The 15,975-nt window shown below is 37.8% G+C and overlaps 1 protein-coding gene across 1 annotated transcript; it reads right to left on the bottom strand.

Moving 5' to 3' along the window:
* Positions 1–6,146: 6,146 nt before the first annotated feature.
* LOC134846228 (DNA replication licensing factor mcm2-like) lies at positions 6,147–9,328 on the bottom strand. Its single transcript, XM_063863496.1, has 2 exons — positions 8,976–9,328; positions 6,147–8,774 (listed from the first exon to the last, which is right to left on the bottom strand). Exons 1-2 carry the CDS (start codon positions 9,320–9,322, stop codon positions 6,428–6,430), a joined length of 2,694 nt encoding a protein of 897 aa, XP_063719566.1. The 5' UTR covers positions 9,323–9,328; the 3' UTR covers positions 6,147–6,427.
* Between the last annotated feature and the right edge of the window lie 6,647 nt (positions 9,329–15,975).

Here is a 15,975-nt window from a genome sequence, read left to right as displayed (position 1 = left end):
CTGACAGAACACGATCAGAGGCACTAATTTATGTGGTCTCAAGCAAACACGTAACCTTTTCGCGAGCCGGAAATATTTTTTAATCGGAACTTGATATGCTAATCAAGTTAGCCGATGAGTCCAGAAGAATTCTGGAAAAAAAACTATGATACTAGGATCTACATTCCAATCAAAGCCCAAAAAATTCTTTCTACCTTTCAATCGTATTTTAAAGAACTGAAAACGCTTCTTTTTCGAACACTCCTTTATAAAAAAAAAACCTTTCCTAAATGTTGCAAAATTAACACCTTCAGAATTTTGCTTGATTTTTGGGCCAGGTATAAGTTATCAACAATGCATTTGAATGAGTTGATATCTTTCAGTTGATATTATCCCTCTTTCTCCCCTTTTGAACTGCATATCCATGGCGGATCTCCCGAAAGGGATCAAAGCGGCAACGCCCTCAGCAGCACTTTATCAGTTGGCAGATAAGGAGTAGTCTGCTGGAGTAGTCTGCTGAATTACAGATAGCACTGAACGTCATCACCGAATGCGCAACAGAACACCATGTGATGATCTCAGTTTAGAAGACAGAAGCCGTAATAGTCTCGTTCGATCCTCGTGAAACAGCTGGCAAAGCCCAGCCACCGATAACTCTGCTGATATGGAACATGAACAAGAAACAAATGATGATGATGGGAGTACACATCGAATGACAGCTGAGGTTCGGCAACCACACTTAAAAAGCCTGCAAAAAGCTCCGCAAGCGAAACCAGATGCTCCAGGCGCTGGCAGGCAGAGACTGGGAGATGAGTGCTACGGACCTCAAACGACTCTGCTAACCATATGTCAGACCCGGCGGATTGTATGCAGCAGAATTGTGGGGTGGTTTCCCCACCTGGAGACCTGCAACTAAAGGGCAGCGCCCTCCATCACAGGAGCACCAAAGGAATCGCAAGCCGATCAAAAATGGCCAAAAAAGCGCTCACGACGATCAAACAAGAAATCAAAGACTCTACGGCTAAACTGCTGATCAGATGCAGTCAGTTCTCCGAAAACCACCATCTCCATGCAGTGAGACAGCCAGGACCACGCCAGAGACTCAAGTCAGAGGAGAAGACAATCGCCAGGACTGAAGATCTATTGCTCGAAGACGCCTAGCTACCATCGCAGAAGGCAGAGACCCGAGAGAGGCCCCAAACATGGACAGGGATGACCACCGCCTAGAAGACTACCTACATCAAGTCCCAGTACATCACTTCTACCGCAGAGCAACCCATGGCGAGCCAATGCCGAGAGATTGCAGAAGTACAGCAGAGGAAGTCACCCTGCACAAACTCAGGCTGAATAAAGCTCCCTTCCTACAAGCAACGAAACATAGACACGGACAAATGGATGACCCAAGCTGCCCCTACTGTAATAACGTAGAGGACTCAGAACAAGTTCTCCTGCATTGCACCATCTGATATGGCGAGCGGAAGGCTACCTTTGGCGAAGCCCCGAAACTAGAAGTCCTACAGACAGATACAACCGCCGCCGTGGAGTACCTTAGGAGTATTGGGGTCTACCTCCCGTCAGCACAGTGCACGGCCTACAATAAATAACAACAGCCACATGCGATGAAAAAGTATCCCGGTTTTCGGTCAAAAGAAAAACTGATGTGAAAATCCGCGCATTTGCCATAACTTTCAATAATCTCAAACATGTCAACAGTAGGCACAATCCATCTATTCTATAACACATTTATTCTTCTTTAAAGTCATGACTAATTCAATTCAAGGTAAGAATCGTTTCTATAGAAGTTGAGTATGTGATTACGTAGCCACCAAGAGCAAAATATGCAGCTCAATTTTGAGTCCTGTGAAAAATTTTTGAATGAGCAAAGAACTAATAAACTGATACCTACTTTTTTGTCTTACCAGTATAGTCGTACTTTTGATCAAAAAACTTTTAATGAGATTAAACACGGATGGCCGGTTACTGTGCAAATAGCCCAGAATGTTCCGAACATAGGCTTAAAAATTACAAAAAAGTTTTTTCTAGGCATATTCGACATTCATGATAAAATGGGCACACTGTAAAACTGTTTTCGTTAAAAAAATAAATAGGCAAACGAAAAAAAAATTGTTCAAAACCAAAATTTTTCCAATTTGTTAAACTGTTTGGGGTTTTAAAAAAAATTTGAAAAATCTTGCTTCTCGAAGTGGCGCAAACATGCTCCAAAACACACTTAAATCGAGCACAACTAATTTATCACGGCTCAAAGTAAGCTCTAATAAGCTATGTCTTTATGGCTAGCTCACTTTATTTGCGAGATTAGACCAAAAAATCAAAAACTTCAAACTGGTTTTTCTCGGACCAGAAAATGTTTTCAAATTTTTTAACGTCTTTCGATCACTAAAATCAACTTAAATACAGAGTTCCTTCCCATTTTCAATTAATGGAGCAAAAACTCTTCCGAGTAATCGTCAAATTTTATTGTTTCAAATCATATTATCACTTGGGCATTGGAGATAGCAAGAATCATTCTGTCGAAATTGAAACCAAAAAAGCAACACTATTCTTTCGCATACTTTAATTTTCATCTTATGATTCCGCATCTGACTAAAAATACCTAAAATATTAAGTATATATGTAGGCTTTTAAATATTCCATGTGTAAAAAAACATTCTCTATATCTCTTAACTTTGCTGATCCCAATGATGAGTCCCATATTCAGTTGCGTGCCAACAGGGCTCCTAATTTTTCCAAAGGGTAAGTGTCTCGTGAGGCGACAATTCACAACCGGCAAAAATACGTAACAAGTGTCAATTCGCAACAGTAGATTAAGCGGAGAACTCGGATTCACGCGTCACATTCCTCTCGCGCCGGCCGTAAGCACAGAGAAGCAAGCTTACTCTGCTTGCAAATATCATGTTACGAATTGTCGCAAGTTACGAAGTGGCTTGTTACGAATTGTCTCATTATCTATGTGTCAGGCGAAACGTCAATTGAATGTAGAAATAACTAATGTATGAATAGATAGATCGCATTTTTCAAAATTTTTTTGCTAACTTAAATGTGGACGGAACATAATGAAGTAAAACTCGAGCAACGAACCATTTTTAATGTTCTGACCATTCTCAAAGAGTGGAGAGAGACTAGTAGCCAGAAAGGGTTTTTGCGCACATTCAGTAATCTCAAAACAAGCTCGCAAGGTATATTCTAGGTCTATAATTCGGTATTCGGATTCCAATAAAATTTATGCTTTTTAGGACCATTCACATCGAGAGTAATAGAGCGGGGCATTTCGTTGAAGTTCAAGGCATTCACTTCCATTTATCCAGTTTACACGTACTTTTTTCTCTCTAAAAACTAAAGAAATTATTTGCAATGATTACTACGTTGCGCTCATTTAATTCCCCTCGCTAGGTCATCTGCATATAGATAGGAATACGTTAAATCATTCATGTTCGGAAATCATTCATCTTTATATTGGGATACTTTTATTCAATTTATCTAGAGACGTCAACTAAACACACATAGCAAGACGAGCTAGCCAATAAAAAATTGAGCCGAAGAAAAAAAAAACTTTTTGAAAAAAAATGATGAACAAAAAAAACATCTATAAAAATCCCAAATCACGTTTTATCTCGAATGAAATTCAGTTAGGAGGAAATATGTCAAAAGGGCCAGATGCCGGTCTTAATCGAGCATTAGAACAGTTCTAAGTCACTATCAGCATCAGAACATATTTTTGCCCAATAAGTTACACAATATGAGGCTCCAAGCCGATATAGCACACGTCGAAACTTTTGAAATAAATCGACTTTTAAAAAATTACAGAGCCGAAGCTAAGCTTCGCACCACTTGTGATACAAAAAAATTGAGAAATATCAAAAGATAATGTGTCTGAAACGAAGTGAGAAACTTGGATGAATTCTGTTAATTAAATCGTAAGCCTGGAAAATGCAATTGTTTAAAGGACTAAATAATTATCTACAACATAAGATGGATTCGGTCAACACAAACTCCAATCATGTCTTTCTCATACATGTCCTACAGGAACAATTGAACTTACGAAAAGGCCCTATCCGTTATTTGCTTTAAACTAAGATCTCAAAAAATTGGAAAAAAAAACTACAAAAAACCAAAGCATAATTTTCAAAAAATTTCCCCAAAAACAATTGAAGAAAACCTGAAAAACTCTTATGGCTTAAAAATACCCAACTGCATCAAACTTATCTATCGATTATGAAGTCGATACGCAATGTTAGGAGAGCTGGTGGATCGCAATGTGGAATAAAAAAAGTTAATAATAATAAAGAACAGTAAAAAATACAAAAAAAACGAATTCAGAATTCTCAGCTAGGAAGAACTATACTACTGAATCTCGTGCAAAACTTTCCACAAATCTTCGTAGACAAAACAGTCATGTCAAATTACTTTAAAAAAGCATTGTGGATTTTTTCGAAATAATTTTGATATATTAAAACAATACGCTATGCCATCAACTTGAATCGCTTCCAAATAAAACAGCTCAATCCTAAAAAAAAACATTTAACAGTTAAAAATTATAACTAGTTCTACGCACTTTTTGATTAAAAAATTCAGAAACCAAGCATCTAAAAAACTGAAATTTTGCAATTTATTTTAATTTCAGTTTTCTTCTTTTCTAACAGAAAGTTTTTGAATGTAAAAAAACTAAGAAAACCTGCATTAAATTTACCCTCTGAAATATGAAAACAGGACCAAAAAAATTGACATGAAATAACCGAAATAAAACACCCGGCAAGTAGGCGGACAAAAATTGGTACGAAATCAAAAAACCGACCAAAAAATCTATTACTGAAAACTTTTTTCAGCAGTAGACCAAGTATCACTTCAGTAGCTCTAGACCAGCTCTTAAATGTATAAGTTGGCTAAAAGCCAACTTGTTTTTGAGTGTAAAAAAACTAAGGAAACCTGCATTAAATTTAACCCCTGAAATATGAAAACAGGACCGAAAAAATGGACAAGAAATAACCGAAATAAAACACCCGGCAAGTAGGCGGACAAAAATTAGTACGAAATCAAAATACGGACAAAAAATCTATTACTGAAAACTTCTTTCAGCAGTAGACCAAGTATCACTTCAGTAGCTCTAGACCAGCTCTTAAATGTACAAGTTGGCTAAAAGCCAAAAATGTATAATATATTTTTTAAAGTTGACAATTTTTTCATATTGAATTTTTCTAATTTTAAAACGGAGGGCTTAAAAGGGTGATTAAGATTTTTCAATTTTTCACCGACCTCAGTGCCGACCGACATCTACCAAAAACTCGAATCCGAAGAATTAATTTACAACTCTTTGCGTAAATGGCACATATTTCGCCAATGCAGTAACCATGCTATTAATTAGCAATACAGCGTTACACTATCCATGTATTTAGCCGGTATGAAATATACTGATGACCATTCGGTGAACAAAGTTGTTAACGTGTAAAATGTCTAATACCCGATTGCAATGCCCTTGCTCAGCACAAGGGTAAAAAAGTAAATTATAAAAACTGAGTTGGGTCAAATAATTATACAAATCAAAACAAATTTTAACACAGAGGCGAAGCTGTGCTTCGCAAACACTAGCGAGAACACAAAAAAGCAGCTCAATAAAGTGAAATAAAAAAATAGAAATAGGCCTGGAATTTAAAAAAAAAGCTCAATCCTAGCGTGCGACCTAGAAATTTTAAAACTCACGCCTTAACCTCTCACCCACGGACGCTAGACAAAAAAAATAAAGCAAACAGATGCTATGAACTTCTAATGCTACAAATCGTGATTATAGCGAAAGCGCCACCAAATGAGCACATCTAATTGCGAGTTAGGCTGGAAAAAAGAAGGTTCATTCTAATAAACTACGCTCGCAAACTCAGTTGTTAAATAGAAATTTTAAATACAAATAAGCTCAAAGTACGTCTGTTGCACTAACCTTCTAACAGAGGCTTCCAGGAGATGAGTCTTATGAACAAAGTTGTTCACGGCAAAAAATTTCTAGTGCACAATTTCAATACACCTGCTCTCTCAAGTATCATAACGCATGAAGTTTGATTTCAGGGCTAGCTTAAAAGCCAAAATTGAACTAGTTTTATGATTTTCTTAAAGTTACCTCGTGCTGAAAACCCCTTTTTCAATAAGTTAATTAAGTTCGTCAAAAAATCAGCAGCATAATTGGTTTTTTCTATTCATTATACAAAAAATATCAGTCTAATATTGCACTTGGTTCCATTAAGGCACTTAAAACAACTTCACTACAAGGCGTATTCAAGGTTCAACTGAACAAAAGCTCAAGCAAGACAAAGAACAATTCATTGCGCAATTCAGAAATGACGAATCGACATTAAAAATACAAAAGTGAACTTTTAAAAGTATAGAGTCAGATGAGGTTATGTTGCTCTAAAAGCGCAACTGATTCCTCTGATTCGAGGAAACATTAAAAGGCCTGAATGATCAACTTCTTTTCCTGGTCACGTTTGAATCTATTCGCTCTGAATATCTCACTTCCGTAGAATGAATTCAGATCTCTGATATTTAGACGTTGGGCTCTATCAGCCAGATCTTTTTCTGGTATCTGCACTGTATCAATATCCACTTCCTCTCCTAATCTGTTTCGCTGGTAAGTGACGTGCTCCATGACCAGTGCCTTCAGCAGGAACAACAGGACCTCATTGTTGTCCTTCTTGTAACTCAGATACCTGTTGAAACTTTTGCACATGCTCTTCATGATGCTGTACTTCTGAGTCTCAATGAAGCTCTCGAGCATGATTCGAATGGCCATATTGACGTCGTCGCTGCTTACATAATCCCTCAAGTGCAATTTGGCATGGGCTTCCGAGAGCCGAATGACGCTTTCAATGTGACGAACAGTTATAGGGATACTTCCCGTAACGGTCGATTCTCTTCTAAGATCCGCATACATCTTAGCGAGTTTGTCCTGGTCAGCGATTGTCAGTTTAGGATGCACTCTTTCTCTTGCGTATTGAATGTATTTCTTCAACAAGTCCTGAGGTACCAGCCTAACCGTTGAAGATCGAGGTAGTTCAATTTGGGTTTCTTCCTCGCCTGCATTTGGGTGATGCTTAACGTGTGAACTGACTACAAAAGAGGCCATAAGCTCGTCATTCACAGGGTCTACCTGATCTCTGACAATACAAAGAACGTCGAATCGAGACAAAATAGGTTCCGAAAGGTCAACATTGTCCGCGAAGGTCAACGTAGGATCATATCGCCCTCCTATAGGGTTAGCAGCGGCAATGATTGAGCATCTAGCCTGGAGGGAAGTCACAATGCCAGCTTTTGCCAACGAAATACTTTGCTGTTCCATCGCCTCGTGAATCGAAGTTCGGTCAGCGTCGTTCATTTTATCGAACTCGTCAATCAGACAGATTCCTTTGTCGGCCAACACCAAAGCTCCTGCTTCCAGAGTCCACTCCCTAGTTACTGGACTTCGCTGCACATAGGCTGTCAAACCAACAGCTGAGGCTCCTTGTCCTGTACTAAACACTGCCCGATGAGCAGTTTTCTCAACATATTTGAGGAACTGTGATTTCGCAGTACCAGGATCTCCGCAAATCAAAATATTAATATCGCCCCTCAAGCGATGCTTCTCACCTGGATTTTTGGGCTGACCGCCGAATAATGCCAAAGTAATTGCACGTTTTATATCCATGTGTCCGTAAATTGACGGAGCAATCGATTCAAAAACTCTTTCACCGACCTGTGGATCTTTCGACAGTGCAATGATTTCGGCGATATCCTCGTCCGTCAATCGTGCGAAGTTGGACTTTTCATCCTGCTTGTCAATGTAGTTTGCTTCAATTACAGTTCCGAAAACAGGAAACCCGTGCGAATTATTAAGCGAGCTATCGTAACTATTGTGGTAGATCCCAGTCAAGTCGATTTCATCTCCTGGTTTGCACGTATCACAGAGATCTGCCAAAAGAATAACATCTTTTGATCTTGGCAAACGACCTGCGGCGACCTTACCTGGACTCTCTTGAATTGTTATTTTCTGATAGTTTCTGTACAGCGTTTCCTCCACATTGATCTCAAACGGTCCTCGGCTCTGACATTCAGGACAGTTATTCGGCTTTGTATCCTCTTCCTGATTTTGGTACAGTGGACCAATCACATAGTGACATTTGACACAATCATATTTGACCAAGTTAAGCTGCGGCAAAACTCCTGAAGCACATGTCACGACACCTTGGGTTCTCACGAGTTGGTTCAAATGCAACTGTCTCAAAGATCTCAAATCTTCATTAAGGGGTAAGCCAGTAATTCTCACAAATATCTGCTCGTGGATTTTGTTATACTCGGGGTACATGACCAAGATGATTTCTTTCGCAGCGTCGTTAAAAATCTCCAAAACCTCTCGCGGTGCTTCAGGTAAAAACAGTGCCAGGGCTTGTTCACGAGAGCCAATCAACGAGTAGGAAACCGGTAGACTTTGCAAATTGTTGTTTACCATCTGGCGAATGACTTCTTTGAAGACCAGTTTTCCCTTGGCATTCATTGCGGTTCGGAGGAAGTTTTTAAAGCGATTCTTGATCTCCAATCTATTCGCTCGCATCGTGACCCACTCTTTTGTGGAGTGACCTTTGGTGTCCTCCAAATTTTCAATACTTTCGAACATCTCGTCGTCTATTTCTCCCTCGGCCGCCATTTCCGCTCTTCTTCTGCGTCTCAACGGAACATCCGCTTCCTCTTCTTCGTCTTCCTCGTCCGAATCGAAGGCCAAGTCAAGACCAGTTCTACGCTTTCCCTTTTCCGTCATTTCCCTGTACAAATAGATCATATCAAAGCAACAGAAGAAAGCGAAATCAACAAAAACAAGTTATGCAAGCAAACTCATTACTATAAACTGAAAAACGCGGTGTGAAAAACTCAATAGTTTTAGGGTGATCAGTCTTGAGTTTTTCCAGCCATGGAATGTGCTGATTGTTTTTCATGGTAAAAAACTTTAGTTTTAGACTACTTACTTTCGGTCTCGTTTGCGCATTTCCCTTTCAGCCGCTGCTCGTGCCGCTGGGTCAAACTCACTCAAGTCATCTTCCTCGTCTGCCAGACCCTCTCGCTCATAAGTGTCCAGTTCCGGAATGGCCTGATAGTCCTCTTCCATTCGGTCTCCAATCAGATCCTCCCCATCTTCCTCTTCTTCGGGAGGGGCGTCATTGTCCCCAAAGAGATCCTCCTCTTCGAAAGGAGCCTCAGGCTCCGCCGGAACAGCCGAAGCGGCAGTAGGTGGTGCCGCGTTACGCCTCTGTGACCGGGCTGCACGCACGTCATCCACATCATCTCGCTCAGCATTGGGATCACCACGAGCCATTTCAAGTTAACTGAAGTATCGGACGCATATTTTTAAAATCTACTTTTAGGATAAATTGAAAAATGACCATGTAAACTGCGCAGTTTTAATTTGTCCAACCGAGCTATACTACGGTTAGATTAGCCCGAATAATCTCTTTTATATGAGTTTCTGGGGAGGAGGACGAGAGAAGATAACTCAATGGGTTTTAAAGGCAAACTCATTACAATTTGAAAGTAGTTGCAGTTGCAAGACAAGATGCGACAGATTCTGTAAATAATGTGAAAGAACAAAATTTGGAATAATCTCGAAGCACGGAAATATTTTTCGTATTTAGAAATAACTAGCAGAACACCTGTTGCAGAATTTGAATCAATTATCGCTACATTCATTCATAAATTATCAGCACGCGGAAGAATGTACTTGGGTTATATTTTAACAGTTAGCTATATTTTGAATGAGTCAATTTTTCAATGTAAAATAGAAATCACCGACAAAAAATTCTAATACGACTCCATCAAATTTTCAAGCGCTATTGACATTTAATGCTAATGTAGACTGTATCTTAAACAATTGCATACAAGGCTCACAATTCTTAAACATGTAACATAGGCTATAACATGACAAGAAATGAGCCACAAATTAAATACAAAGACAGAATTGATTTTTTCCCTTAAAAATGATGGGGGAAGACGTGTGGTATGTTTAAACATGCGTATCAGAAGTTAGAGCCTTAAAAATGTGTTATCTAACTTCAGGCGATCATTGCTTCGAGGTAAGTTATATAACAATGGTTAGGGCTGTAGGTTCTATCTTCGAAGCTTCTGTATTTATTTTTCCGAAACTTTTATTTAAAAAAACTAGCGCATGACTTTTTTACGGAGCTTCAAACCGATTGCTAAACGTGAAAAGACCTTCCTGAAGTATATTAAAAACTTAACATTTTATGCAACTGTAAAAATAGACTGTTACCATATAACAGGGTTTTCTATTTCATAAATAAAACGAATTATGCAGTGTCAACTTTTAGGTTATCTTTGTTAAAATGTTCATATCCGCAAAACTACTGATTTTCACAAGCTTGCTTTTCAAACTTAAAATAGACTCTAAAGAGGCGGGCGGCAAAAAACTGAACTTTTCGTATTTTTTGAAAATACTTCTCGAATGTCATTTCCCGAAAATTAAAAAGGCGCTCATAATTTCTGTCTACATATGTTACACTTTGAAGTATCCTGAAATCAACCCACTATAGGATGTAAAATTCGAGAAGTCCTGATAAACCAAAACTCTCAAAAAATGATGAAAAACGTCAAACCGAGGTATTTAAGTACTTATATTTGGATGCCTGATTTGCAAATCCAAGATGACTATTCCGAGACTCATAACTTATATAATTTTTTTTGACGTAGTCGCGTATGCAAAGGAGCGCTCACAGCCCGTTTTTGGGATTGAACCTAAAATCTCAGATATGGGAGGGCAGTTTTCAAAATTTTAAAAACGGTTAAAAAATTTACCTTTTGGAGGGCAATAAAAATTGTGAGTAGCCGCTAATAATGCAGGTGAGCTTCCCACCAGCCGTTTTTTTTCCAATGAATCCAGTTTTCGAGAAAAATGAAGGTTCAAAAAACTCAAAAATGTGACTATTTTGAGGGCCATAACTTCATGTATAAAAAAATTGGGCGTAGCCGCTTATGCACGGGAGCTTTCCAAAATCCGTTCTATTCATTGAAACCAACAGTTTCATAATTGTGAGGGTAGTTTAAAAGAAGAAAACCATGGGTTAAATATTTCCCCAACAGATTTTTTCGAAGGCTGTAGACAGAGGGCTAAAGTGAAAAAAGACTAGGGAAAAGAGCAGGCATACATGAGAGTAGGCAGGTTTTCCATTGATGCCTTTTTTGAGAATTAGAGGTAGAACAATTTCCAAAGCCTCTCATAAAACACCCATTCCCACACACTTTCACAAGTCCTTTCTTTATCAAGCAGGAATTCTAGAGAAACATGCCAAGCAATACATTTGAAATTTTCGAAAGCATTTGGGCATTTTGAAAAGCATTGGAACCAAGGTTGCGAAGCGGAGAAAGCCGGCAACCTTTCAACAGACACCAGCTGAGCCAAGAGAAAAACTGTTTCTATAACAAGAAAACTTTTTAGAAGTTTTAAGCATCCCCTGAAATTACGATCAATAACACTTACAAATACCATGAGCAACCAAATTTGAAATCGGAAAAACTTAAATTTGAACTCGGAAAAACCTGAAGCAGCCCACCACAGGGCTGCTAATTTCAAACTTTGCTAAATAAGAGAAATTTAGTGAAATTTTTTTTATAAAATGCAAAAAATGAAAAAAAAAACTGCTTCAACAGTCGTGTAATGAAACCCTTACATGACCTTACCAAATCGCAATTGAGTATTCGTATGGAAGAAAGACGTCTTACACTTTAAAATTTGACACAGAGGCGAAACTTCGATTCTTAAACACTTACGAGAACACAACCAAGAGCAGCTCTATAAAGTACTATAATAAAAACTAGAAATAGAAATATTCCTCGAAATATTTCTCTCATAAAAAGTAGCCACTTTTGCAGAAAAAAATTCGCTCAACCGCTTATTTCGATTGAACTTTTAATCTCAGATTTGATAGGATAGTTTTTGAGAAAATTCAAAAAGTTTCTAAAAAGCAGGTCAAGGCCGGTAAAATACAGAAGATTCCCAAAATCGGGTTCCTCGATTGAACACTAGACCTGAGAATTGGCATGGTAATAGTCACAAAACTTCCACAAAAAGGTCAAAGTTTCAAAACTTTCATATGTTTGAAGGTCATAACTTTTTTCAAACATATTGGGCTTAGTAAATTACAAAGGCAAGCTTCCAAAAACCTGTTGTGTCGATTAAACCTATGATATCAGATTTGGCTGGATAGTTATCGAGAAAAGTCCAAAAAAAGGTCAACAAATCAGTTGAAATTTCCGAGAATCATAGCTTTTTCTTTCAAAAAAAAAATTGCGCGTTGCCGCTTATGCAGAAGAAATTCATTCAACCTGTTAGTGTGATTGAACCCAAAAACCCATGTTTGCAAGTGTAGCTCTCTCGTAAAGTCCAAAAGTTTTTAAAAAAAAACGGTAAGAAATAAAAAAATTAACTTTTCTGAGGACCATAACTTCTGTGTAAAAAATCTTGTGAGTAGCCGCCGGCGCAGAGGAGCTTCTCACTTCCCGTTATATGCTTTGAACACGCGGCCTCCGGAACAAAAAATCACAGACTTGGAAGATAAGTTTGAGAAAAAGAAAAATATATATCAAAAATATCGGTCAAATATTTTCCCGACTAATTTTTCGAAGACTTAGACAAAATGGTGAGGCAAAAAGAGACCAGCGGAGTACGCAGGCACACAATGTTGTAGGCGGTCTTTCTACGGAAACTCCTTTTGGACAATCGGTAGAATAGTTTTTGAAAACCAAATTAAACCAAATATCTCAGATATGACACGGTAGTTTTTGAGAAAACTATTTTACAAAAATTTTAAAAAACTAGTCAAAAAATCAAAATTCAACGGACGCAAATCAAATCTGAGATGAAATTTTCATTTGAATCGGTTGCGATGATTGATCCTGCAGAAGCATACATGCTCAAACTATCAAGATCCGGACGGGAATCGAAACCCGGACCTTAGGTTCCAACGGCGACGGCATTGCCACTAGGCCAAGTGCGAAGGTTCCTGGAAAATCTTGAGAATTTTTAAAAATCAAGGTGAAAATTTGTAAGAAAAATGGTTAATGGAAAAAAAAGTTGAATGTGAATTTTGAGGAAACTGTTGAAAAAAAATCGATCTATCTGCGTAAACAATTTGAGCAGTCAAATTTGAAATCCAGATTCGAAGTGTCTCGGAAAACCATGAAGCAGTCCACCACGTGCTTCCAATTTCAATTTGTTAAAGAAAGACCGAAACAATTTTTTCAAGGTTGCACGAAAAATTAAAAAGTGTATAGTCAAAGCATTCACGCTTCAACAGTTTTGTGGTGAAACTCGTAGATGGCCTTTCATAATCGCATTTAATTGTTCGTATGTGTAGAAGACGCGTTCCTATGTAAAATTTTGTATTAACAAAATTTAAATTAAAACATTGCATTTAGTAAGCATTAAGAATTATTGGCATTTTAGATGCCAACGTAGTGACTTCTTAAACAGGAGCGAAATACCAGTTGAATAAATGATAGATAAAATCAACAAATGCTTACGTATACACCAATATGTGCGACTTTGTTTGGATAACAAAGCCAAAAGAAAAGTGGAAAACTATGATGATAGCAACGAAATTGAAAAACAAAATTATTGTCTTTTCTTTAAACATTAGACGCTTCGAATTCCGAAGAAAAAACTTCACGTTCTAGCTCTTAGAACTTCATGCAGTGTCAACTTTTAGGTTATCTTTGTTAAAATGTTCATATCCGCAAAACTACTGATTTTCACAAGCTTGCTTTTCAAACTTAAAATAGACTCTAAAGAGGCGGGCGGCAAAAAACTGAACTTTTCGTATTTTTTGAAAATACTTCTCGAATGTCATTTCCCGAAAATTAAAAAGGCGCTCATAATTTCTGTCTACATATGTTACACTTTGAAGTATCCTGAAATCAACCCACTATAGGATGTAAAATTCGAGAAGTCCTGATAAACCAAAACTCTCAAAAAATGATGAAAAACGTCAAACCGAGGTATTTAAGTACTTATATTTGGATGCCTGATTTGCAAATCCAAGATGACTATTCCGAGACTCATAACTTATATAATTTTTTTTGACGTAGTCGCGTATGCAAAGGAGCGCTCACAGCCCGTTTTTGGGATTGAACCTAAAATCTCAGATATGGGAGGGCAGTTTTCAAAATTTTAAAAACGGTTAAAAAATTTACCTTTTGGAGGGCAATAAAAATTGTGAGTAGCCGCTAATAATGCAGGTGAGCTTCCCACCAGCCGTTTTTTTTCCAATGAATCCAGTTTTCGAGAAAAATGAAGGTTCAAAAAACTCAAAAATGTGACTATTTTGAGGGCCATAACTTCATGTATAAAAAAATTGGGCGTAGCCGCTTATGCACGGGAGCTTTCCAAAATCCGTTCTATTCATTGAAACCAACAGTTTCATAATTGTGAGGGTAGTTTAAAAGAAGAAAACCATGGGTTAAATATTTCCCCAACAGATTTTTTCGAAGGCTGTAGACAGAGGGCTAAAGTGAAAAAAGACTAGGGAAAAGAGCAGGCATACATGAGAGTAGGCAGGTTTTCCATTGATGCCTTTTTTGAGAATTAGAGGTAGAACAATTTCCAAAGCCTCTCATAAAACACCCATTCCCACACACTTTCACAAGTCCTTTCTTTATCAAGCAGGAATTCTAGAGAAACATGCCAAGCAATACATTTGAAATTTTCGAAAGCATTTGGGCATTTTGAAAAGCATTGGAACCAAGGTTGCGAAGCGGAGAAAGCCGGCAACCTTTCAACAGACACCAGCTGAGCCAAGAGAAAAACTGTTTCTATAACAAGAAAACTTTTTAGAAGTTTTAAGCATCCCCTGAAATTACGATCAATAACACTTACAAATACCATGAGCAACCAAATTTGAAATCGGAAAAACTTAAATTTGAACTCGGAAAAACCTGAAGCAGCCCACCACAGGGCTGCTAATTTCAAACTTTGCTAAATAAGAGAAATTTAGTGAAATTTTTTTTATAAAATGCAAAAAATGAAAAAAAAACTGCTTCAACAGTCGTGTAATGAAACCCTTACATGACCTTACCAAATCGCAATTGAGTATTCGTATGGAAGAAAGACGTCTTACACTTTAAAATTTGACACAGAGGCGAAACTTCGATTCTTAAACACTTACGAGAACACAACCAAGAGCAGCTCTATAAAGTACTATAATAAAAACTAGAAATAGAAATATTCCTCGAAATATTTCTCTCATAAAAAGTAGCCACTTTTGCAGAAAAAAATTCGCTCAACCGCTTATTTCGATTGAACTTTTAATCTCAGATTTGATAGGATAGTTTTTGAGAAAATTCAAAAAGTTTCTAAAAAGCAGGTCAAGGCCGGTAAAATACAGAAGATTCCCAAAATCGGGTTCCTCGATTGAACACTAGACCTGAGAATTGGCATGGTAATAGTCACAAAACTTCCACAAAAAGGTCAAAGTTTCAAAACTTTCATATGTTTGAAGGTCATAACTTTTTTCAAACATATTGGGCTTAGTAAATTACAAAGGCAAGCTTCCAAAAACCTGTTGTGTCGATTAAACCTATGATATCAGATTTGGCTGGATAGTTATCGAGAAAAGTCCAAAAAAAGGTCAACAAATCAGTTGAAATTTCCGAGAATCATAGCTTTTTCTTTCAAAAAAAAAATTGCGCGTTGCCGCTTATGCAGAAGAAATTCATTCAACCTGTTAGTGTGATTGAACCCAAAAACCCATGTTTGCAAGTGTAGCTCTCTCGTAAAGTCCAAAAGTTTTTAAAAAAAAACGGTAAGAAATAAAAAATTAACTTTTCTGAGGACCATAACTTCTGTGTAAAAAATCTTGTGAGTAGCCGCCGGCGCAGAGGAGCTTCTCACTTGCCGTTATATGCTTTGAACACGCGGCCTCCGGAACAAAAAATCACAGACTTGGAAGATAAGTTTGAGAA

The sequence above is a fragment of the Symsagittifera roscoffensis genome, chromosome 5 (assembly GCF_963678635.1).
Source record: "Symsagittifera roscoffensis chromosome 5, txSymRosc1.1, whole genome shotgun sequence".
In the NCBI taxonomy this organism is placed as follows: Eukaryota; Metazoa; Xenacoelomorpha; order Acoela; family Convolutidae; genus Symsagittifera; species Symsagittifera roscoffensis.
Note: the sequence above shows the minus strand (reverse complement) of the source record. Positions and strands in the feature narration are given on the sequence as shown.